Below are 23,546 nucleotides of genomic sequence, written 5' to 3' on the forward strand. Positions count from 1 at the left end.
GCACTTTCTGCAATAACTCTCCTGAGACTGTTCGAGTGCACCTCTCTAACTGACAACCTGCGCCAATTTGTAGGATTGGGACGGCAGGAGATAAGGAGCACTGTCCCACTCCGTATGTTACCGCATCCTGGCTTGGACAGATTTCACTGTGCAACACTGCTGGCTCAAAATCCTATCCTTTCCTAACATAAATGCGATAGAGGGAGCGATGTCAGCACACAGACTGCAGTGACACAAGAAAGCAGCCTGCCTTCTAAAGAATAACTCCGGATTGGCAATAAAGGCCTGTAGAGCTCACATCTCCAGAATAAATAAAAACAAGTCATTTTGTTACAACAAATGGCTTGGAGATCAAATTCCTGGATGACTGACAAAACATGTACAAGGAGATTACTTCGACAATGGTAAAAGCAGGATTATTAGTTTAGGACTTGTATTAAAACACTATCTAAAACAAAGGCCTGTCAATAACACAAGAGTTGATCCCGTGCAGATTAATCGTGACTTTCTACTGTATAATAGCCAGCCAAATACACGTCTGCTGAGAGAGTGCACGGATTAGTGTAGGCATCAGCCCCTCTTCCTGAACTAATCTGGGAGACCAGATCTGACAGCAATATGAAGGAATGGCAGTGCTTACCAGTGTCACATCAGGGAGCTTTCTCATACAGCCTATTAAGCAGTTGAAATGAATAATGTTGAAACATTCAAGGGGCAGTTAGATAAGTAGAGAGAGGAATAGAAAGATACCCAGACAGGGCAAGGTGGAAGCACTCTCATGTACAACACGGCCTGTTTGGTTCAATGACTCGGTGTTGTAAATTCTAGACTATATACATTTTTAATAATGCTGCTCAGCTGACCCGGAGTGATTCAGCACAAACGCAACTTCTCTCCAGGAGCCTTTCGAAATTGTCATCGAGGTTGAGGGCAAGACAATAGTGGGAAAACAGGCTCGAGTATGTTCCCTGCAATCTGAGAAATACCTTAGAGTGCAACGAGTAGACAAACAGGACATGATAGTCTATTCGTTTGAATTTGCAAGCTCAACCTCTAATTTAAGCAATTAACCAATCTGCTGACTGTATAAACTGATGAACAAATGGAAAAGAAAGCTGTTTTTGTAGCAGGTTCAAAACCGACTTGTGCGCCACCTCCCCCACCCCCCAAACAATGCACCAATTTGTGAATCGGAATTCTCTCCTATTAAGAATGACCGACCGCAAAAGGATGTTATCAAATTACAATATCCCACAATAGACACATTCTCAGAAGGATACTCTATTTTTCCCCAGGAAAGAGACAACTCCCACCCTGGAGGCTGAGGAATTGAATAGAAAGAAGTCTCCTGGCTGCCCGTTTCGGATATTTTGCTGACCTTTTGGATGGGCCTGTTTTCCCCATGAGGGGGTGTACACCCTTACACGTTTACAGCTCCCTGGACAGCACTCATGCCATGAATATTTAAACTGACATTATCAGCTCAATGCAGGAAGCTGTCAGCTAAAAGTATGTTTGTAGAGCAGCTTGCTTGAGAAAGTTTAGGATTCGACCACCTCCCTATTTTGGTTGTTAAGGGAATTTGTGCTTCTGTAGTTTTCATTAATTAAATCAATTAGCCACCCTTTCAGTGCACCTACTGATTTGTTAATTTGGTTATGTAAGCCGAGCTTTGAACATTAGACAGTCAGTCATTCAACTAATTTCGGAGGTAAAATAGGATAAAACAGAAACATCAGAAGTGAGGAAGAATCGCTGGACTTGAAATATTAACTCTGTTTACTTCCCACAGATGCTGCCAGACCTGCTGAGTTTGGCTAGCAATTTCTGTTTTTGTTGCTATTTTCCAGGATCTTGCAACCAAAAGGAGTGCCTGCACATCGGAAGCCCGTTTTGGTGGCGAAACGGTTTGCAGATTTCTCAGGGTATGCCCACATACAGAATCCATTTCTTGAGGTCAGTATTTCGACATCATAACCTCTGAGAGTCAGCTTCCCATCTGTAAGTGGGAATGTGGCTAGGCTTGACAAATAACGGTTTGCCAAACGTTAGGCTTTTATCTCCCTACACATTTTAAGAAGAGGTTAATGCTGTTTACAGAACAGTGATGAATCTATGCCGCATACCTGATATGCAAAATTCTCTGCTCGGCAAACATGTCACAATTGATTGCATTTTCGGAAAAGTGGTTGGAAACTCGAACAAAGCGTGCTGGGCAGCTCTTCCAGACTGTCTGCTTGACAACCACAACTGAGGACCTGACCATTCGCCAACAGTAACACACAAACCGAAACATCTGCTGTCTACTAGACCTGTGTATGAAGGCTCACAGCACAGTCAGCTGGGGCTCACTCTTAGCCATTAGACCAGAACTCTGCAGATTCAAGGCTTTCAGCTTGGCTGTCACATCCGCGCAGTCATAACGGAGAGCTGCACTGTCAGAGAGGCTAACTATCAGATTTAACATTAACCTGAGGTTCAGTCCGGCTGTCTCAGATCCACAAAAACATTGTGAAGAAGAGTCCTGTAGCTTTCAGACTCAAGATTAGAGCGGTGCTGGAAAAGCACAGCAGGAAAGGCAGCATCCGAGGAGCAGGAAAATCAATGTTTCCGGCAAAAGCCCTTCATTAGGAAGTCCATTGGCCAGTACTCTTCACAAAAGATGATTATCTGGTCATTATTACAGTTATGTTTGTGGAAACTTGCTGTGCATGTAACCCTTGTGTATGTACTACTGCAGTAGCATCACTTTATTAGATTAGATTAGATGTCAAACAGGCCCTTTGGCACAACAAATCCACACCAACCCACCAAAGCACACCCACCCAGACCCATTCCCCTACACCTAACAGTATGGGCAAATTAGCATGGCCAATTCACCTAACCTGCACATCTTTGGATTGTGGGAGGAAACCGGAGCACCCGGAGGAAACCCACGCAGACACGGGGAGAATGTGCAAACTCCACACAGTCAGTCACCTGAGGCGGGACTTGAACCCGGGTCTCTGGCGCTGTGAGGCAGCAGTGCTAACCACCGTGCCACCCACACATGTTAAATATTTTGGAAAAAGTATCTTTCTCCAGCCAACAGACCAGTAAAGATGGCTCATTGTAAAACAATCTGACATCCACTCCGCAATGATGTTCGAACAAGTTGTTTCTCCCACTCTGTGTGGACCATTCCCTACAGCAGCTGTGTGGATTTTGTGACTGCTTTTGGCCATGTATGGTGGTGCATGAGTAAGCATGTATTCAAAGAACAAATCAAAACAGCTAACAATCATGGAAGGTTCCAAGTGGTACAGAGCTGTGAAACATTCCACAATCTCAGTTGGAATCCTGCCCAGACTGAGGGAAACAAAAGTTCTCTCCTGTAATAATATGATTCAACCAAGGTTGAATCAACCATTAGTCCCTAATGTGCAAAGATTCTGTCTAATTCAGACTGACCTGCCAGTCTCACTGACATGGAGAATGTTGGCATGGTGTAGGAAATGGAAAACTCCACACAAGCTGCTGTAGGGAATGGTCCACACAGAGTGGGAGAAACAACTTGTTCGAACATCATTGCAGAGTAGATGTCAGATTGTAAAACAATGAGTCATCTTTACTGAACTGTTGGCTGGGGAAAGATGCTTTTTCCAAAATGTTTAACACTCTCCCATTGATGAACATAAAATGCAATCCTTAGCGAAAATAATAAAATCTAAAGATGCAGATATCTTAGATGACTAATTTCATTCTATTACAAGAGCAAGTCAAAATGCAGAGTCTACAAAGAGTAAATTTTGTGAAATCTGTTATCTGAAATATATAACTTTCAAATATTTCTTGAAGCTCAAGATTTACCTGCAGATTTATGATGCATTTCACACAGGTATTCCATTGAAACTCAAATCTAAACTAACTCTCATGGGAATCTCAGGTTAACTTTTGTTTGAGGCCACAGATCAATCAGAATCTCATTGAACAGGCTAGAGGGGCTGAATGGCCTACTGCTGTTCCTATGTTTTGCATTGCTGGTTGACAGTGCTGTGATACTATGTCCTTGTAGGATTTGTCACTTGCCATATAACACCCAGTGGGTACAATGTGCTACCTTTTCTGCGTAACCACTTAAAATACTTGATTTCCCCCGTCAGTAACTGAAATTCCCCTCTGCCAAAATAAAGCAAACAAAATACTAGAATTAAACATAGTATATTTCTATTCAGCTTGGGAATATTTTCCTGGAATGAAGACACAATACAAATATAAGTTGTTGAAATGTCGCTCAAATTACACTGTCCTTAGCTAGCCTGTACTAGTCCCCTGCTGCAAATGTGTTGCTGGTCAAAGCACAGCAGGTTAGGCAGCATCTCAGGAATAGAGAATTCAACGTTTCGAGCATAAGCCCTTCATCAGGAATCCAAGTGACAGGATTCACTCTGCGTGGATCCTACATTAGCAAAGCAACAAATTACAATCCCGGTGACGGAAGCATTTTCAGAATCTGCAGGAGGGACTGGGCAAGAGGAAAAAACACTTTTCTTGCGAATGACAATGAAGAGACAGTCTCAGGATTGAACACCATTCTGGCAATGACATACAACAAATTGGTTTTTAATCTTTTCAGGGAGCCCACTTTTAAAGTAGATAGCACATTTTAGTAATGGCAGCCACTAACTCCCCATTGGTTTGGAATCTCAGTTCAGGGTTCACCTGAGAATCTTTACCTGCATTTTTGCATCTCTTATATACGCAGTTAGCCTACAACTTTGGTTGAGATTGCCTTTAATTTGCTTCTGTCAGAACCTTTAACTAGCTATTTTTCAGAGAGGATACTAAATTAATTACTAAATTAATCTGCCCTTTCTGGTAGACAAAGGACTCCATTTTTAAAAAAATTATTCATTCATGCAATGCTGATGTCACTGGCTAAGTCAGCATTTATTGCCCATCCCTAATTGACCAGAGGACAGTTAAGAGTTAACCACGTTGCTGAAGGGTCTGGAGTCACATGTAGGCCTGACCAGGTAAGGACAGCAGATTTCCTTCCCTTAAAAAAACGGACGTTAGTGAACCACATGGATATTTGCAACAACCGACAGTGTTTGTGTTATCAACGTTTTATTCCAGATTTTTACTTAATTCAAAACTTCACCACCTGCCATGGTGGGATTTGAATGATGTCCTCAGACACGTGGTCCCAGGTTCTGGATTGCTAGCCCAGTGACATTACCAATATGCTACTGCCTCCTCCTTTGCCGATCAACAGCATGGAAGACTTCCCCGGTTTCCTAGCCAGCTTTCTCTCGCTGTTAGAGAGCTTTCTGTGTGCAAACTGGTTGCTGCATTTTTCTAAATTGTAACAGTGTGTGTAGAAAGAAAAAGGACTTCCCGGTCTGCATTTTGGGATGTTCTGGGATTTGGAAATGCGTGACGGAAATACAAAGTTTTCCTTTTGAAAATATAAGGTCTTGTCATCACCTTGAGAATCTTTTACAACATGACATAACTTAAAAAGGGACCGAAGTGCGATCCTTGGATATAAATAGAAACACTGTCAAGCTTGGTTAAAGAATTAGCTGCATTTCAGAATGTGCTTTAGTGCACTCAATGAATTCTTTATGGTTTTTCCGCGTAAACGACTCTCCTATTTATCTTGCTCAGATGTAGGGAAATGATGAAGTTAGTTAAGCAAAGAGTTTCCTGAGTGAGGTGCATCCATCAATGCCCATGCAGTATCTGCAAATGGTAGACAAACACATTCATATCAAAGAAAGGCAGCATAAGTTGGGCAGCTTGCTTTACTGTCCACCAACTGTGGGGATAACAGCGAGGTAGTGTGTGTAAAATGGACTGCCAAATTCCAATCGGTACTCCAACATAGATATACAGGTCCCCTCCTTCTTTAGAGCGTGAAAGGAATATTCAGGATGCTCAGCTTGCAATTCCTAAGTGCAGCAAACATTTCATTCATTAGCTCGGTACTGTTAGCTCAATATGTACAGGGACATTGTAGTCCCAATTCAAACCCAGAGTTCAAGCAATCATTATCACTCAATTTTATCTGTGTGGCTTGATAGCTTGCAGAACGTGATCCAGGAACGGATTGGTATTTGCTCATGAGTACCACTGGGAAGCTCCGTGTGTTAGTCAGTCTGCAGTGGTTGGCTTTGTCAATGGAAGAGCCTGCACTTAATTACTCCACTCCTTCCAGGAAAGGATGACAGCATCCATCAGAGAAAGGAAAGCAGAAAGGGAATCAGACTAGTTTCTCTTCACAAATTAAACACCGCATTCACAGGAAATAAACCGAGCTCAGCTGCCATTTCAACACAATATGCCCCCGAATTTCTCTCTGTCAAAAGCAACTGCTGTGATATACGTTTGAATAATTCCTCCAATCTCCCTTGCTTGGGTTTCAATGTTGTTAGCTCTGTCTCTGCAGTTTACACAGCAGAGACAGCTGCTCTACTCACTGCCTGAGGCAGCATCTCAAAAGCATGATGTTGACTCAGTCTGAATGCAGGGGTCAGCGTAGCCCTGGAAGATTAAATCCCAACTCTCACTCAAAGCATTTCCTATGCCTTTCGTTTAAAAATGGAGAAACACATCACAAAGACTTCCACTTCCCTGGACCCTTACTAGGTTGGATATCAGTTGTCAATCAGTCCTTCATTCTCAAGTTAATCGTTTCATAACGTGTAGAAAAGTTTACCGAAATCACTCTTGGAACTGGTACTAAAATGGACGTGATGGAATACTTTACTACATTGTTCAGTTATTGACTGGGGCCCTGCTTGTTTGCTCTCAGAGCCTTTCAAAATTCAATACAGAAAGGCACACATTCTCAGATTAAAGTTTATGATTTTCTTTTTGATTTATGGAGTAGGCCATTCATTTGACATCTCCCGCAGTCAGTAGGAATTAGAGGGTCCAGAATGGGTGATCAAGGTGGTACTTCAATGCGAGCAAATTAATTGAAAGTGTCAATTAAAATTCCTCTGAAGTTGCACCAAACTGCATGGGTATTAATTTTTGTTAATTAAAAACAGAGCCTATGATTGTAAAAAGAATCGTACAGAGCAGAAGGCAGCTGTCTGATACTATAGATCCGTGCTTGCATTCAGAAAGAGCTTTGCAATCAGGCTTCCTCAAATGATAAGAGTACAGGAAGTGGGGCATTTGGCCATTGTGTAGTTCAGCTATCCAATTTGTTACACATGCCTGATCTTTCCTCATTGTTCATATATTCCCTCCGCTCCCCCCCCCCCCCACCAACCCCAGCCAAATATGACCCCATCCCCTTTATAAAGTTATCATTCAATCTGCTTTGAGATCACAGCTTGCTGTCTAAAAGACATGTTTGCCCATGTCACTGCTGGCTGTGTTACTAATCACATCCTGGTTTCCGGTCCATCACACGATTTATTCCGTCAAAAACTACTCATGACCCTCAGAATCTCTATCAAATCTCCCATTAATCTTCGATCTGGTCAAGAGAGAAGGATCCAGATTCCTCCATCTTCTCCACATATGTGAAGTCTGTCATCGCTGGTGCCATTCTGATCGAATCTCTTTCTGCAACCCCTCCAAAAGGTTTTAACATCATTCCTGAAGTGCTATTCCAGATTTGGATGCAATATTCCAGCAGAGGCCTCACCAGTGGACTTTTTTTCCCCACAAGATTTTGCAAAGTTTTGTTGCTTTTATACTCCACACCTTGCATAGAGTAAAAGAAAAAAATCATAAACTTTAATCTGAGAATGTGTGCCTTTCTATATTGAAGTCTGAAATACTGACAGCAAACAAGCAGGGCCCCAGTCAACAGCTACTGAAAAGAGAGGATGTAGGGAGTTAGGTTGGAAACTAGAAGGTAGGACTTGCAGCCAGATAACCTCAGGATTGCTACTGGTGCCACATGTTAATGAGGCTAGGAATAGCGAGCGAATGCAAATGAACACATGACTGCAGGGCTGGTGTCAGAGAGTGGGCTTCAGACACGGATCATTGGGATATCTTCTGGGGAAGGTGGGACCCATACAAGAAGGACGGGGTTGCACCTGAACTGGAGGGGCACCAGTATCCTGGGCGGGAGGTTTACAGGAGTTCTTTGGGAGAGTTTAACCTCGATTGGCAGGGGGAGTGTGAACTGGATGTATGGATCAGATAATGGAATAGGTAGTGAACAGCCAGATATAGCATACAGAGAATCTGTGTGAGGAGGGAGAGGCCCTTGATAGGGCAAAGGTGCAGTCGGTGAAAGGGATTGAAGTGTGTCTATTTTAATGGAAGTAGTATCAGGAATAAGAGGGACGAACTCAGAGCATGAGCATCTAGTGAAGAGGAAGACGGAAGCTTACTTAAGGTTGAGGAGGCAAGGATCAGACAGGGCTCTAGAGGGCTACAAGGTAGCCAGGAAGGAACTGAAGAATGGACTTAGGAGAGCTAGAAGGGGGCATGAAAAAGCTTTAGCGGGTAGGATTAAGGAAAAACCCTGAGGCATTCTACACTTATGTGAGGAACAAGAGGATGGCCAGAGTAAGGAGAGGGTAGGGTTGATCAGGGATAGTGGAGGGAACTTGCGCCTGGAGTCAGAGGAGGTCCGTAATGAATACTTTGCTTCAGCATTTACTACTGAGAGGGACCTTCTGAGGACAGTGTGAAACAAACTGATATGGTCAAACAGGTTGATGTTAAAAAGTTGGATGTTCTGAAAATTTGAAAAATCTAAGGATAAATAAATCCCCTGGGCCAGAGGGGATGTACCCGAGGTTACTATAGGCAGCGAGGGAAGAGATTGGTGCACCTTTGGCGATGATCTTTGCATCCTCACTGTCCACTGGAGTAGTGCCAGATGATTGGAGGGTGGCAAATGGTATTCCCTTGTTCAAGAAAGGGAAGAGGGAGAATCCTGGGAATTACAGAACAGTCAGTCTTACATTGGTGGTGGCCAAATTATTGGAAAGGATTCTCAGAAACAGGATTTATGATTACTTGGAAAACTAACGTTTGATTAGAGAGAATCAACATGGCTTTGTGAGGGGCAGGTCATGCCTTTCTTTGAGGATGTGACAAAACACATTGATGAAGGTAGAGCAGTGGATGTGGTGTATATGGATTTTGGCAAGGCGTTTGTTAAGGTTCCCCATGTAGGCTCATTCAGAAGGTAAGGAGGAATGGAATACAGGGAAATCTGCTGTCTGGATACAGAATTGGCTGGCCCGCAGAAGACAGAGGGCAGTGGTAAATGGAAGGTATTCAGCCTGGAGCTCGGTGACCAGTGGTGTTCCGCAGGGATCAGTTCTGAGACCTCTGCTGTGTGATTTTAATAAATGACTTGGATGAGGAAGTGGAAGGGTGGGTTAGTAGGTTTACTGATGACACAGCAGTCAGTGGAATTGTGGATAATGTGGAGGGCCGTTGTAGGTTGCAAAGGGACATTGACTGGTTGCAGAGCTGGGCTGATAAGTGGCAGATGGAGTTCAACCTGGAAAAAAGTGTGAAGTGATTCACTTTGGAAGGTCGAATTTGAATGCAGAGTACAAGATTAAAGCCAGGTTTCTTGGCAGTGTGGAGGAACAGAGGGATCTTGGGGTCCATGTCCATTGATCCCTCAAAGTTGCCACCCAAGTTGATAGGTTCGTTAAGAAGGCATATGGTGCGTTGGCTTTCATTAGCAGAGGGAATTGAGTTTAAGAGCCATGAGGTTATGCTGCAGCTCTATAGAGCCCTGGTTAAACCACATCTGGGAATATTGTGTTCAGTTCTGGTCGCCCCATAATAGGAAGGATGTGGAAGCTGTAGAGAGGGTCCAGAGGAGATTTACCAGGATGCTGCCCGGACTGGAGGGTGTGTCTTATGAAGAAAGGGTTGAGGGAGCTAGGGCTTTTCGCATTGGAGGAAAGGTCTTTACCATTAATCCAGGTCACACGTTCATAGGCCAAACAACTTTCCAGCCATAGCTGTATCAGCATAAACCCCCCCTCCAAACACAATGGCTAAATGGTCTGCAAATCAACCTCCAGTTGCTGCTTGTCCAATGCAGTAATACTTTAAAGCACATTTTTTAAAAAACAGTTCTTTCGCATTTCAGCTCACAATTTTCAATAGCACAAAACTAACAAGCCATGGTCCCGATGGAGTCAACATCCCATAGCTGTTGTCTTCTCAGCCTCTCTCTCCATTGGGATTTGTACACAGATCCCCAAAAGGTCCATCTATTCTTGCACCCTTTTTAAAAAAAATTGAACCATTTTCATTTACATTGCCTCTTCTTCTTCTGACTGCAATGCATTACTTCACTATATTAAATTTCATCAGCCCTGTGTGTCTCTCAGTTCACCAGCCCTTGTCTTCCTGGCACTATTCTCTGCATTGGTCGCAGCATTTCTGAGTTTTGTGTCATTTATAAACTTTAAAACTTTGACTAAACTTAGCCAAATCCAAAATCAGTAATATCGCGCACACATGTATTTTTTAAAAAAATCCTTGCACCTGGGAACCGCCACTTTGATTTCCTTTAGATCTTAGACAACAATTTTACCTCTGCTCTCTGTCTCTTCGCCAAGTTTTGTATTCATATTGCCGCTGTCCTTTGATTCCAGAGTTTAAATTTTGCCACAAAATCAATCAAACCACCCCTACCAAACCTGTCCGTTACTTCAAAGAACTCAAATCGATGCAGTCGAACAAACTTTCCTTTTAACAAATCCATGCTTTCATTTGTTAGTCATTAGGAACAAGGGTAATTCAATCAATCAGACTACTCTGTGATTCAGTATAATCATGTCGCTCGAACACTTAAACACATAATCACCATAACACTGTCATTGCTAATCAAAATCTATCAACCACTCCTTTAAATATACTGAAAAACTGAGCTTCTACATTCCAAGCATTCACCAGTGCTGGAGTAAAATAGAACCTGAAACGGCATCCCTCTTATTTATAAATTACACCCCCCCAACCCCCCTCCAGTTCAAGACTCTCCAACCAGAATAAATATCTTACCTGTGTTTACACTCTCAATCCTTACTGGTTTAAATAATATTATATCTCGCTCTTCAAAAGTCCAGAGAGAATACCGGTCCAGATTACTCACCATCTGTTTATAGGACAGTCCCACCTTCCTGGGAACAAGTATGGTGAACCTTTGTTGTACTCCCTCCATAGCAGTAATACCTTCCCTAAGGTAAGCAGATCAAACCGCATACAGTATTCTCCAGGCACGGTCTAACCAAGCTCCTACACAACCAAAAGCAAGACTTCACTGCTCCTGTTCTCAACCCTATTGGAATAAAGGCTAACATTACATTATCCTTCCTAAGAGCTTATCGAACCTGCACATTAGTTGTCAGTGGCTTATTGACATTGAGGCCCTAGGTCCCCTTGGACATTTATACTTTCCAACCTCTCAGTATTTCAGAAATATTCTGCACATCTGTTGCTCCGGCAGCAGTGGAGAACCTTATACTTATCCATGTTATATTCCATCTGTCATATTCTTGCCCAAACACTACACCTTTCCGAATCCTCATTGATTGGTGGATACAAACTCAGACAAAAGCAAGGGCTCCACGATCAGAAAAGGGGCATTGATATTATTGTAAGTTTTCTAGCTTCAGGGCTCGAAGCTTCTGCCTCAAAGACTGGAATGCCCCCACTGGGCCAAAGGCTCAACGTATACAGAAATGTTGAGAACATCATGTTTTCTTCCCTTGTGAAAAAAAAGTGAGCTCAGGATGAGCCTCCCAAGGGATGTTACATTTTTCAGAAGTGCTGTTAGCCAGAACTGAAAATACTTAATAATGAATTAACATGTAAAAGTGTCTTCACTTAGATAAGAATGTACCTCAGCTTCATGAAAAGCTTTTAGACTCCTGAACTTGAACAACAGCACTCAGGCTATTCATATTTATAGACAGACAATAGCACTGATGGGACTCTTTCCATTTAAGTTTCCAAGCTTATTGTGCTGGGTACTTTCAACTCCCAGCCTAATTCCATCGGACGGAAATATGGAAGAACATAACCAATAAACGGAAGATTCTGGGTAAGAGAAGGTAGTAGTTGTTTCTCAGCATTAGTCTCCTTGCCTTAGGATGGAGGTAATGGGTTCAGGTCACACTCCAGAGCACAAGACCCAGGCTGTGACACCAGAGCAGCACTGCATAAGTGCCACACTGTCATGGGTGCTGTCTTTTCAGATCAGGCATTAAAACAAGGCTCTGTCTTCTGATGGAAGTAAAAATAATCCCGTGCTACTGTGTGAAAAGGGGCCTATCTGGTGCCCTATGTATCGCATCAACAGTATCACTGCAGTAGATGATCTGCTTATTTACTTTACTGTTTGTTTTGGACCAGGCTGTGTACAAATTGGCCGCCATACTTCTGAAATTGCCACAGCTTTGCAATTTTAGCCCAGTGTTTGTCTGAAGAACCATAACAGCTGGAATGCTCCGAGGCTGTGAAAAGGCATTCAATAAGTCAATCAAAATGGGAGACAGAGTGTTACAAAACTTGGAAGAAAGGATGCTCGAGGAAAGGATGCAGAGAGGTTAAGAGAGAGAAAAAAAAGATATGGAGTAGAAAGACAGCAAGGTATGACAAGAAGAAAGAATACAGAAAGAGGTGACAGAGAGTAAGAGTGACAGGAAAAACTTTTGGAACCCCGCTCCTTCTTCAGGTACAAGTCTCAGTAAGGTTGTGTTCTCAAATAAACCTGTTGGACTATAACCTGGTCTCATGTGGTTTTTGACCTTGTACAACCCAGTCCAACACCAACAACCCAACATCAAGAAAGAAAGTAGGGCAGTGAGAACTTGCGAAGAGACAGACCAGGATAAGCAAAGACAGGTTAGAGAAGGAAATGAAAGATAAGCAATTCATTGCATGGAGATATTTGCGTTCGTTTAAAATTCAATCTTGAAATGTAAGCATGATTGGTAACGCTGCCTAATTGCCCCTGGATTCCCTGAAGGGTGGTACATCTCCTCCTTGAGCTGCTGCAGATAATGCAACTTAAAGGCTTGAGGCGCCATTTTGTAGGGAGCCATTCATCTTCGCGAGGAGCCACATATAGGTCTGACCGGGTAAAACAAAATCTAATTCATGAGCAGCCAGTTTGTTATTGCCAGTGTGCTCCCAATCTCCTTTGTGACCAATTACAAAGTCCCATGGCTGCTTGACTTCAGAATACCATTCACATACACCACCCTCACAGCAAGCGAGGAACATCCTCAAAAGAAAGAACATCCTTAACTAGAACCAAGTCGCCATTCAACTCTAACCAGCTCTGAGTTATTGTGGTTCAGGAAACTAGTATTGGGGATCAGATGCTGAAGGGCATACGTTCTCAATGTCCCATACATGGTGACAATGTGGGATCCTCAGATTACCATCACTTAAACATGATTTCTGACTAACCTCACCAACCCCTCTACCAGCAACATTCAATCAATACCTTTCTGTCTGAAATCCTGGACTATTACATTGAAAATTAACAATTTCTCAACAAAGAGCTCCCAATGCAGTTTCTCAGAAGTCGTAATGGTTCTGTATCACATCTCACTCATCACACTCTGCATTTTGTTAGCTAATGTGGTTTTTTTCCCTCACCTACTCAGAAACCCTCAGACATAGTTGTCCTTGATGACCAGCAAACATAAGGGTAACCGATATTCACTGAGAGCTCCTTTAGAGGGCTCAGGAGAAACCTACCCCAGGGAAGTGTGAGCGAAGACAAATCCAAACAGCATCCAAAGGAGAAAAATAGATGTCGGGCCATTGGGAAAAGAGTGGGAAATGGGAATGAGCTAAATTGCTCTTGCAGAGAGCTAGCACAGACTTGACAGGCCAAATAGCCTGATGAAGGGCTTCTGCCTGAAACACCGATTTTTCCTGCTCCTCGGATACTGCCTGACCTGCTGTGCTTTTCCAGCACCACTCTAACCTTGACTCTGATCTCCAGCATCTGCAGTACCCACTTCTGCCTAGGTCAAATAGCACCCCCCAACTGTAGTACTCTATTAACCCATGTGGAGCTTGCCACCACAAGGAGGAGTTGAGGCAAATAGTTTTGAGGATGGGAGAGAAGCATATGACTGAAGGAGGGAATAGCAGGCATGTTGACTGGATTGGATGAAGTTGCTGATTTTTTTGTTTGGTGAGGTATTCCTGCAGGAACAGCCATTTCATCCCTTGCAGTGAGCCCAATTCACAGCCCCATTCCCCAGTATCCAGCACTCCCTGAATCCTAACCCATGACCCTTCACCACTTTGAGTCCTTCCGATAACTGAATCCCAATGGCTCCCCCCACCACATGTGCCGATTAGTGATGGGTCCCCCTCCCCACCAAATCTTACAGTCCCAGCAATGGCCAATTTTGGATGCTGCTCTGGGGCCGATTCCCGAGTTCCGTCACCCTCTGCGGGATTGGATTGGGCTAGGGGTCACATCATTGGTCTGGGTGCAGAAACATCACACCACATTGTAGATCTGAACGCGCCCTGCAACTGACAGGAAGAGGTTGCAGCCTGCAGCATATTGCCGAGAGCACAATCTCTTCCCTGTTTTCACCAGCATGCTGAAAATGATCTCCCGAGTTCAGGACAAAAACCTAGATGGATAGGAACCGAACACGAATGAGATGAATGAAAGCTGCTGTAGAGTTGAACAATTGGTTTCTGTGCCATGGGCTTGATTTCATTCTAAAGTTATTTTGAGCACAGTCTATATATTTGTGACTAAAACTAGTCCAGAGACCCACCACTAGGCAAACTGTCATCCGTCATCAGGTTCCCTTTACACTCAGAGACTGAGGAGATTACAACACCATTAGTCAGAGTCAGCGCTGAACATAGAGTCCCTACATTGTGAAATCAGTCCACAACAACCCTCTGAAGGGCATCCCTCTCCCCTACATGCCCCATGACTTACCCACCCAGCTACACATCCCTGGACAATGTGAGCAACTGAGCACAGCCAATCTACACATCTTTGGACTGTGGGAGGACACAGTCACAGCGCAGACACAGGGAGAATGTGCAACCTCCACACAGACAGACAGTCACCCGAGGCTGGTATCGAACCCGGGTTCCAAGTGCTGTGTGAGGAGGCAGTGCTAACCACCGTGCTGATGTCTTGAGAGATGCAACAGAGGACAAGACAGGAATTAGTCCATTGCAATTGATTTGACCAATCATCTGAAAGCGATAGAATTGTCTACACAAATAATCGCTGTAGAATTAAAAATAAACCTTTTTCTGAGCTACGTAAAGGTATCTTCACCCCTTCGAACATAATATCCAAACACTGATACTGCTGTGTCATTCTTTTGGTTTTTAATTAAAAACAGAGGAACAAATCTCTTTGGGGTGAACTGTAATCATTGCTTCGATTCTATTCCAATTGTGATGTCTTTCTGACTGAGTGGATTCCTTTTTGCAACTGCAGCACCACTCAAACAAACAGTTTCCCTCTCGGTTTTCCCACCCCCTCCTGGGTTACAAAAGGATGTACCTATTTGTCAGTCACAACCTCTTAATGCACATTGACTTGGGCCGAGCCACTCCGTGCTGCAACAAAATCCACATGCATTTATGTAGCACCTCTGAGGAGCTTCACAGGAGCGTAGGCGGCCCAACATTTGACACTCCGCCCTCTCCGAGAACGCCCCGCGGGCTGCCATACGGACAGAGACGGGAAAGATCACATGCAGACGTACCTTTATTTTCTCGAAGCGGTCCCCGAGTGCTGCCACCTGGTGGTCTCGGTGCCGCCCCACGAGCTTGCAGAGGGCACAGATGAGCTGCTCGTCGGTCACGCAGTACATGTTGACCTTCTCGCTCTCGTGCTCCAGGCACATGAGGCCGCGGAGGTGCGAGTCGGGCACGGGCTCGATCAGTCGGTGCCCTGTGAAGGGCTTCTTGCTCGGGTGAGTGGCCTTCAGGCACCCGTCGCAGTAGGAGACCTCGCAGGTCACGCAGGTTTTCACAGCCGCCCGCGGGGGGTCCTGCTCACAGAACTGGCACGGGATCCGCTCCACCGTCGTCATGGCGTTGCCGTCAAAGGGGCGCTCGCGCCGGCTCTCGCCCGGCGAATTGGGGCCGCTGACCGAGGATACCTTCTGGAAGCGGTCGATGATGTTCTGCAGTGTGACGTTGCGTTTCAGACCCTCTAAGCCGCGGTGGTTGAGGGCAATGACATAGCGGCAGGTCGGACACTGAAAGGCAGCGATTGATTCCACGCTCTCGTTCGACGCGCAGTGGGAGACGAGGATGCGGTGGGCGCAGCTGAAGCACAGGCTGTGGGCGCACGGCAGAAGCAGCGGGTCTTCGAAGAGCTCCAGACAGATTGGGCAGGTCAGTTCCGACTCCAGTGTTTCCATCTTCAGGCAAAGCAATCCTGTGTCGTCAGCAAAATCCAGGGAAGCTGGCGAGCTATCTGGAAAGGCAACACAGGATTGGATTAGACGACATTGTGCGTGTGTGTCTGCTGGGTGGAGGGGGCGGGTAAAGAAACGCGGGGCTCAACTTAGGGAGATTGCCGACTTACGCTGCAGCCCACTGCCAGCCAGGCTATCGCCCCGGACACTATCCATGGCAGGGGCTGCACTGAGGCGTATGGCCAAAGTGTCAGACAATTAAAGCATTTCGATCCCGGTGTCCCCAGCCCATCGCTGCGCTCAATCAGAATGGCTCCCCCCCCCCCCCCCACATCGAAGGTATGGACCGCTGCTCGGTGCCCGGCTTGACGGCCATTGCCTACCGCGGGCAGACAGCTCAGTCAGGCAGAATCCCTCCATCTCCGCGCTCTGGTACCTCCGAGCTGTGCATCAGAGAGGGGGGCAGCTGCACGCGCTCTCCTCCCAGAGACCCTGTCCTGCTGCAGGACCTTCTAACCTTTCCTGAAACAAACAGCGCTTCATTAGCGGGGGCTTTCGGCTCTCATTAGCGAGCTGGAAACAGTGAGCCAGAGGGAGGAGAAAGCAAACATCAATGGGATTACACGCAGCCAAGTACCTCTGGGCATCGTTAATTACAAACAACTCAGTTCAACATCGTTAAGACTTTATTGAAGGCTAATGCAACAGCTCAGGGAAGCATCACTTTGGTGAAAAAAGCTCTTCTTCCCATCAACAATTACAGTGATCACTGCAGGCATTGTGTAGAATTATGACAGCAGCTTCGAAGTTCAAAAAAGGTCTCTCATTATGAAACAACCTCCTGGCCGCTGCAGGCTGTGTGTGACAGGACGGAGCAGAAGCCCAGCATGAAGGCTTTGAACCCACGTTTCCAACCTTCCAAGAGCAGCCAACATGACCATGACATTGGCAGCAGAGCAACAGGCTTCACATGGGCCTGGGGTGGGGGGTCCCACTAATCAAACACTTTTCACTTCAGACCTCGGAGGGTCGACCCTGTTTCAAGTAAAAGCTGTTTGGGGCTGGGATTATTCTCACCTCTCCTCGAACTTCAATTCATGTTCCCAACATGACCTCTGATTGTGCTGAGCTATCCCAACACCCTCGAATTTACTAGAGCAGCAAGCAGAAAAATCAGACATGGGGAGGTGCCGCTAATCCCAGACTGCGCGGCATGATTCATAAAAGTTATTTTTTGAGCGCACAAATATTGAGTTCCAAGGTCTGATGGAACTCAGAGGTTCGAATGAGGCATCTCCCGTACCGAGAGTGAAATTTGACAAATTGACAATGATGGTGAACAACACAAGAAAAGTTACAAAGACACCTGAAAAGAAACACTGAATTATAGTTGAATATTTTTGTTTATTATTCAATGATGGTGCACCAGGAAGGACAGATGGGGGGGAGGAAGGGAATGTCATGAATTGAACTTCATGGCTGCGAAGGACTCTGGGATATCCTTACAACTACCTTTGGAATGTAGCCCCATTATTAAGCTAGGAAGCCATCTTGTGCACAGCCAGTTTCTATGGAAGACAAGATAATGAGATGATGAACAGCTAATTTTAGTTTGCAACGTTAGTCGAGGGGTTAGTATTGACCGAGGCACAGAGCATGAATCTTCTGTGAATGGTGTGTCAGCATAGCCAACAGGGCCTTACACTCAACACCACAGTTTGAAAAACAGCACCTCTGACAGTATGGTACTCCCTCACTTCTGCACCAGTGTGCTAGACTTTACTATGTCTTCAAGATTTTGGAATGGGGTTTGAACCCATGAGCTGCTGACCCGGAGCTAAGTGAGGAACCATCAGCTCAAATCATTATCCTGATGCCTCTCCCTTTTGTACACCAAAATCCAACATTTTCAAACAAAGACACAATGGGGGCAATTTTGTACATTTACCAGTGCTGACAAGGAAGTGTCTCGATCTTGCTGTACAGATTCTAAAATGGTTTCTTGCTGTGGACATGACTTACCGACCGTAACAGCAAACATAGTCGTATCAATCCCGACCTCCCACTAGAAAAGGCCCTGAATCCTGCTCCTCTAGTCAGTTAGTTAATGGCTGATCTTCAGCCCATCTCCATTTATCTACCTGTGCTACAAAGACCTCAATATCCCTGGTACTCACTCCAGCGATCACTCTGATTTAAAAAATGCTCATCCTTATTTCCAAATCCCTCCCCTGGCCTCAACCCTCTTAGGTTTGGAATCTTCTCCTACAACACTCTTAGATAAGTGTATTTTTCCCATTCTGACTCAGTGCAGCCCATACTGTCATTGGTGGCCTTGCTTTTAACTGGATAGGTCCCTCAAGAAATGGAATTCCATCCCTAAATCCCTTTCTCTCGTTCTCTCTCTGTTCCTTTTGACACCTCTTAAAACCCACCCCTTTTGGACCAAATTTTTGGTCACCTACCTCACTGTCGTGTTATAATGCTCTACTTCAGCTTTCTTTCTGACTACACTCTCCGTAAAGCATGAGACGACGACTTACTGCACTAAAAACGGCAAACTACAGTAATGCACATTGATACATGGGGCCTTTGCCCAAATGAAAATTGTTGTGACAGCATAATAAAAAGAAACTTCCTTCTTATGTTTTAATTCTTAGTAAAGTCTTGAGACAACAGAACAAACTCACTTGTGAGAGCTGTGTGAAAGTGACTCACTACTTGGTCCCTTGTGGGAGAGTTTCCTGGCCAATCCTCTTGTTATTCTATCACATGCGCGATATGCACTTATAACATCGGTTCAAATAAAGGACAACAACACAGCAAATTACCCCTGCACAGATCCATTATGTTTCACGCAATGGTGGTCTGCCATCTTGCAGTCAGCGATTGTAGATCTTTATTAAAACTGACACAAGCCATTAACTGGCTCTTTTCACAACCTGAAATGAATGATTGACTGGGTTAAACATTGCTAGCGTTGGCTAGATCCTTGTTTGGGCTGATGTACTGCAGCATACTTACCACATTCTGTAACAGTGCAATGTCCAGTCTACACTCTATTGTTAGCCCAATCCTGGATATTGTCCAGATCTTGTTGCATTTGAACACGGACTGCTTCAGTATCTGAGGAGTCATGAATAGTGCTGAACATTGTGCAATCATCAGTGGACACCCCCCACTTCTGACCTTATGATGGAGGGGAGGTCATTGATGAAGCAACTGCAGATGGTTGGGCCTAGGACACTACCCTGAGGAAATGTGCCAGTCTTGGCCTTGTTATAGAATTGTCACCTCTGAACCAGAAGGTTGTGAGTTTAAATTACCTTTAGATTAGATTACCTAATGTGGAAACAGGCCCTTCGGCCCAACAAGTCCACGCCGACCCTCTGAAGAGAAACCTATATTTACCCCTGGCTAATCCGCCTAACACTACAGACAACTTAGCATGGTCAATTCACCTGACCTGCACATCTTTGGACTGCGGGAGGAAACCAGAGCACCCGGAGACAATGTGCAAACCCCACACAGACAGTTGCCTGAGGCTGGAATTGAACCCAAGTCCCTGGTGCTGTGAGGCAGCAGTGCTAACCACTGAGCCAACGTGCCATCCTCAAGCACCCTCATACCCCACTTTAGAGACTTGTGTACTTGATCTACATATACCAAACACATTCATAGACTAAAACAAAATAGCTACCCTGAGGAACTTTTAGACAGAGTGGTAGTGTTCCTTCCTCTGAGAGAGGGTTCAAGTCCCACCTATGCCAGAGGGGTAACATCTCTGAACAGGTTGATCAGTAAATATCCACCCTGAGGAACTCCTGCAGAGATATTCTGGAGCTAAGATGACAGACCTCCAGCAACCATGCCCACCTTCCTATCTGTCAGGTATGACTCCCACCAATGGAGAGTTTACCCCCTGTTACCCATTGATTCCAGTAGTGCTCGGGCTCCTTGATGACACACTCTGTCGAATGTAGCCTTGAAGTCAAGGGCTGTCACTATAAATTCAGTTCTTTCTTTTGTCCATGTTTGAACCAATGCTGAAATGAGGTCAGGAGCTGAGTGGCCCTGGCAGAACTCAGAGACTAAGTTCCACACAATGATCTCTTTCATTATTTTGGTGATGCCATCTTTTGGATGGGATGTTAACTTGACAATCCATTTGCTCTTTTAGAAGGATGTGAAAGACCACATGACACTAAGTGAGGAATAGAAGGGCATACTTTCTCCTGCCTGAATGAGGGCAGCTCCAACAACACTCAAGAAGCTCATTACCACCCAAGAAAAGTAGCTCACCTTCAACATTAACTCTCTTCACCCCGATGTGCAATGCAGCAATACATTCCACCTACAAGATGCATCACAGAAACCTCCTTGAACAGTACTGTCCAAATTCATGTTCTCTATGATCTAGTAAGACAAGGGCACCAGATACACAAGAACACCACTACTTACAAGTTCCCTGTAAGTCACACACCATCCTGACATGGAACCAGGTGAAAAATCTGGAATTTCCTTCCTAACAGTACTGTGTAAACACCCCTCACAACTGGACTCAACTTTCTAATAAATGTTCATGTATACCCAATTGTCAGACATCTCAACTACAAAAGGAGACAAATCTTGCATTGCCGTTCCCACTGACTCACAGGGCAATCTGCTGCATGTGTCAAAAGATTTGCAGGTCAAGAATTGGCTTGTTCAGTCACATGAACCAGTGCCAGTTTGTGTAGCTGGCACCCTTGATTTAATGTTAATGATGAGACACACTGCAGAAGTGGGAGGTAGTGACTGAACACCACCTTCAGAGGCAACTAGAGATGGTAACGAACGCTAGCCTAGCCAGCAACAACACATTCCCAGAACAAAAACACAACTGAAGCAATACAGAGGAGTTATTTCCGGTGTCCAGCTCAATGTTTATCTCAATTAAATATTGCGGAAAAGTGAAAGGGAAATAACATGGGGGAAATGTGAACCAGTACACGTGGAAAATGCTGGGACAAAAACAGAAATTGCTGGAAAAGCACAGCAGGTCTTACAGCATCTGTGAAGAGAAATCAAAGTTAACATTACAGGTCTGGTGGAAAGGTCACTGTACTGAGGAAGGGTCACCAGACCCAAATCATTAACTCTGAGTTCTCTTCACAGCCACTGCCAGTCCTGCTGAGCTTTTCCAGCGATTTCTCTTTGTTTCTGATTTACAGCATCCACGGCCCTTTCAGTTTGGAAAATGCTGGGAATGCTCAGTAAGGCAGGCAGCATCTGTGGAGGAAGAGGGTTGATCACCAGGATGGGAATCTGTCACCAGAGTAACAGGCTGTCTTGAAGTGGAGTAACAGTGGAAAGGAGACCTGGTGAATAGCCAACCCCATTAAACTATCCTCACAGCCACCCTGGAAGTTAACTGCATTGAGTTCCCATTTCTTAATACAGGTTTTCCAGCAACTTTAAATGAATTGCAACTTTCTTAGTTACTTAGTAAAGCAAAAAAAAACTGCTTAAAAATTCAGACTGTGGAATTTCTGGAGAAATTTGCCATTCCACAAAAGATAAAAGTTTATTTCTCTGGGGTCAGTAGTGGCAGTAATACTGAAGTTAGTATGCGGTTAAAAACCCAGTTACATTTCAATAAACCCAAAAACATAGCCTTTGTCCAGCAAGGCCAAGAGTGCGGAGTAGAAATTCTTGTTTATTGTGAGGTTACCATGGCTTTAAGAGGTGTATTTTGTCCTTTTTTTTGTGAAGCAGTCTGCTCCAAAACCATGGAGTAAATAACTTGTGACACCTTGGGTTTTTTAAAAGTTGGAACAATAGAAGCAGCCTGAATGGGTGGGGTCAAGCTCCCACAGAATGAAGATTTTTAGTCTTTGCTTTCTGCAGTTACTGAGGTCTTGGAGATAGATATGGAACCTCTTATTCCTCTCTGTTGCAGCTAAAGGCTGGGGTTCTCTTCCTGCTGCTAGAACTGCATTTGATACAATCTACTTTACTGAATTTGCCTTTGCCAAAGGTGTGTTTATGGGATGTTACTATACTGGAACAGTTAATTAGTGACAGCGAATATATCTAGTGCTCTGTTAAGCATTTTCATAGAGTTACAGTTAAACCAATTCTTTTCTTTTTATTTTGTCTGTATTTTAACTATAATGCAAACATTAAGTGTATTTTGTTTAAAGTTGAGTAGTTTCACCAGTCGAATTGCATCTGGAATGCAATGCTTTACACACACCTTTAAAATAAGAAAATGTTAGGGTCTAGACTATCTTCTCAATGTTTTGAGGGGATGTGGTCTGGTCCATAACAGTTTCCAATGGATTGTGGTAGCAGGGCCTTACCAACACTCCCCCTGAGAGATGTGTAAAAGTTAATGCAACTCTTGAGATTTTGCATTGTGCTAAGCTTGGTCTCCCAACATTGCAGCCTGATTCAGTGGAATATTGACATGCAAGGCTAACAGATTTGCCATCATTACCATTGCAACATCTTGTCCAATGTTTTTGATTGGTGACCATCAGTTCCCCCCATTGCTCCCTTTCCAAACATGACCTAACCAACTGCGCATTTTCCATAATCGTCAAAAATTAATGTTCAGAATGTAATTGTTCTTTACGGGATCTTTCTGTGCTCAGATTGCCTGCTGCATTTCTTGCACTACAATGCTTCAAATCAATCTCATTGGTAGTAAGAGAGTTTTGGAATATCCTGAGGTTGTGAGAGGGGGGCTATATAAATGTAACTCTTACTTCCCTGACCTAGCAAAGCAGCAGGAAATACTGTATATCTGTGCTCTATGGTAACCAGAACAATGTGTTTAAATTCCTTCTGTACTCTCCTGAAAATGTATAAAGTTCTGTCGGCTTCACTGTTGGCCTAGTCCGCCCAGATTTATCCAAGTGGTTTCCTGTCTCCACAGGGACAGAGGTAGATTCCATTTCACTCACACAGATACTTATCTTCCATGGACCATCCAGTAATTGGATGGGATAGATTTCACACAAGTCTCCTACTGCACATTAATAATTAAACTATGAATGTTAGGTAAAGTGTTAATTCATTCTCATTGACTAGCTTTGTTACATTGTGTGTGCAGCCTACGTCTGGTTAGACCTGTTTAATTGAGTCTCACATCCAGTTTAGGGGAAGTTGCACACCGGTCACAGTGGA

General features: G+C 44.4%; 1 protein-coding gene across 4 annotated transcripts in view; it reads right to left on the minus strand.

Moving 5' to 3' along the window:
- The window catches only part of mid1 (midline 1), a 357,996-nt gene that overhangs the window by 118,491 nt on the left and 215,959 nt on the right, over positions 1–23,546 (minus strand). For all 4 annotated transcript variants that reach the window (XM_060833420.1, XM_060833419.1, XM_060833421.1 and 1 more), the window contains exon 2: positions 15,714–16,432. In XM_060833420.1, the coding sequence (XP_060689403.1) occupies positions 15,714–16,376 (663 nt within the window). In that variant the 5' untranslated portion in view covers positions 16,377–16,432. The remainder of the gene's footprint in view (positions 1–15,713; positions 16,433–23,546) is intronic.

This window comes from Hemiscyllium ocellatum, chromosome 12, assembly GCF_020745735.1.
Source record: "Hemiscyllium ocellatum isolate sHemOce1 chromosome 12, sHemOce1.pat.X.cur, whole genome shotgun sequence".
NCBI classification, from domain to species: domain Eukaryota; kingdom Metazoa; phylum Chordata; class Chondrichthyes; order Orectolobiformes; family Hemiscylliidae; genus Hemiscyllium; species Hemiscyllium ocellatum.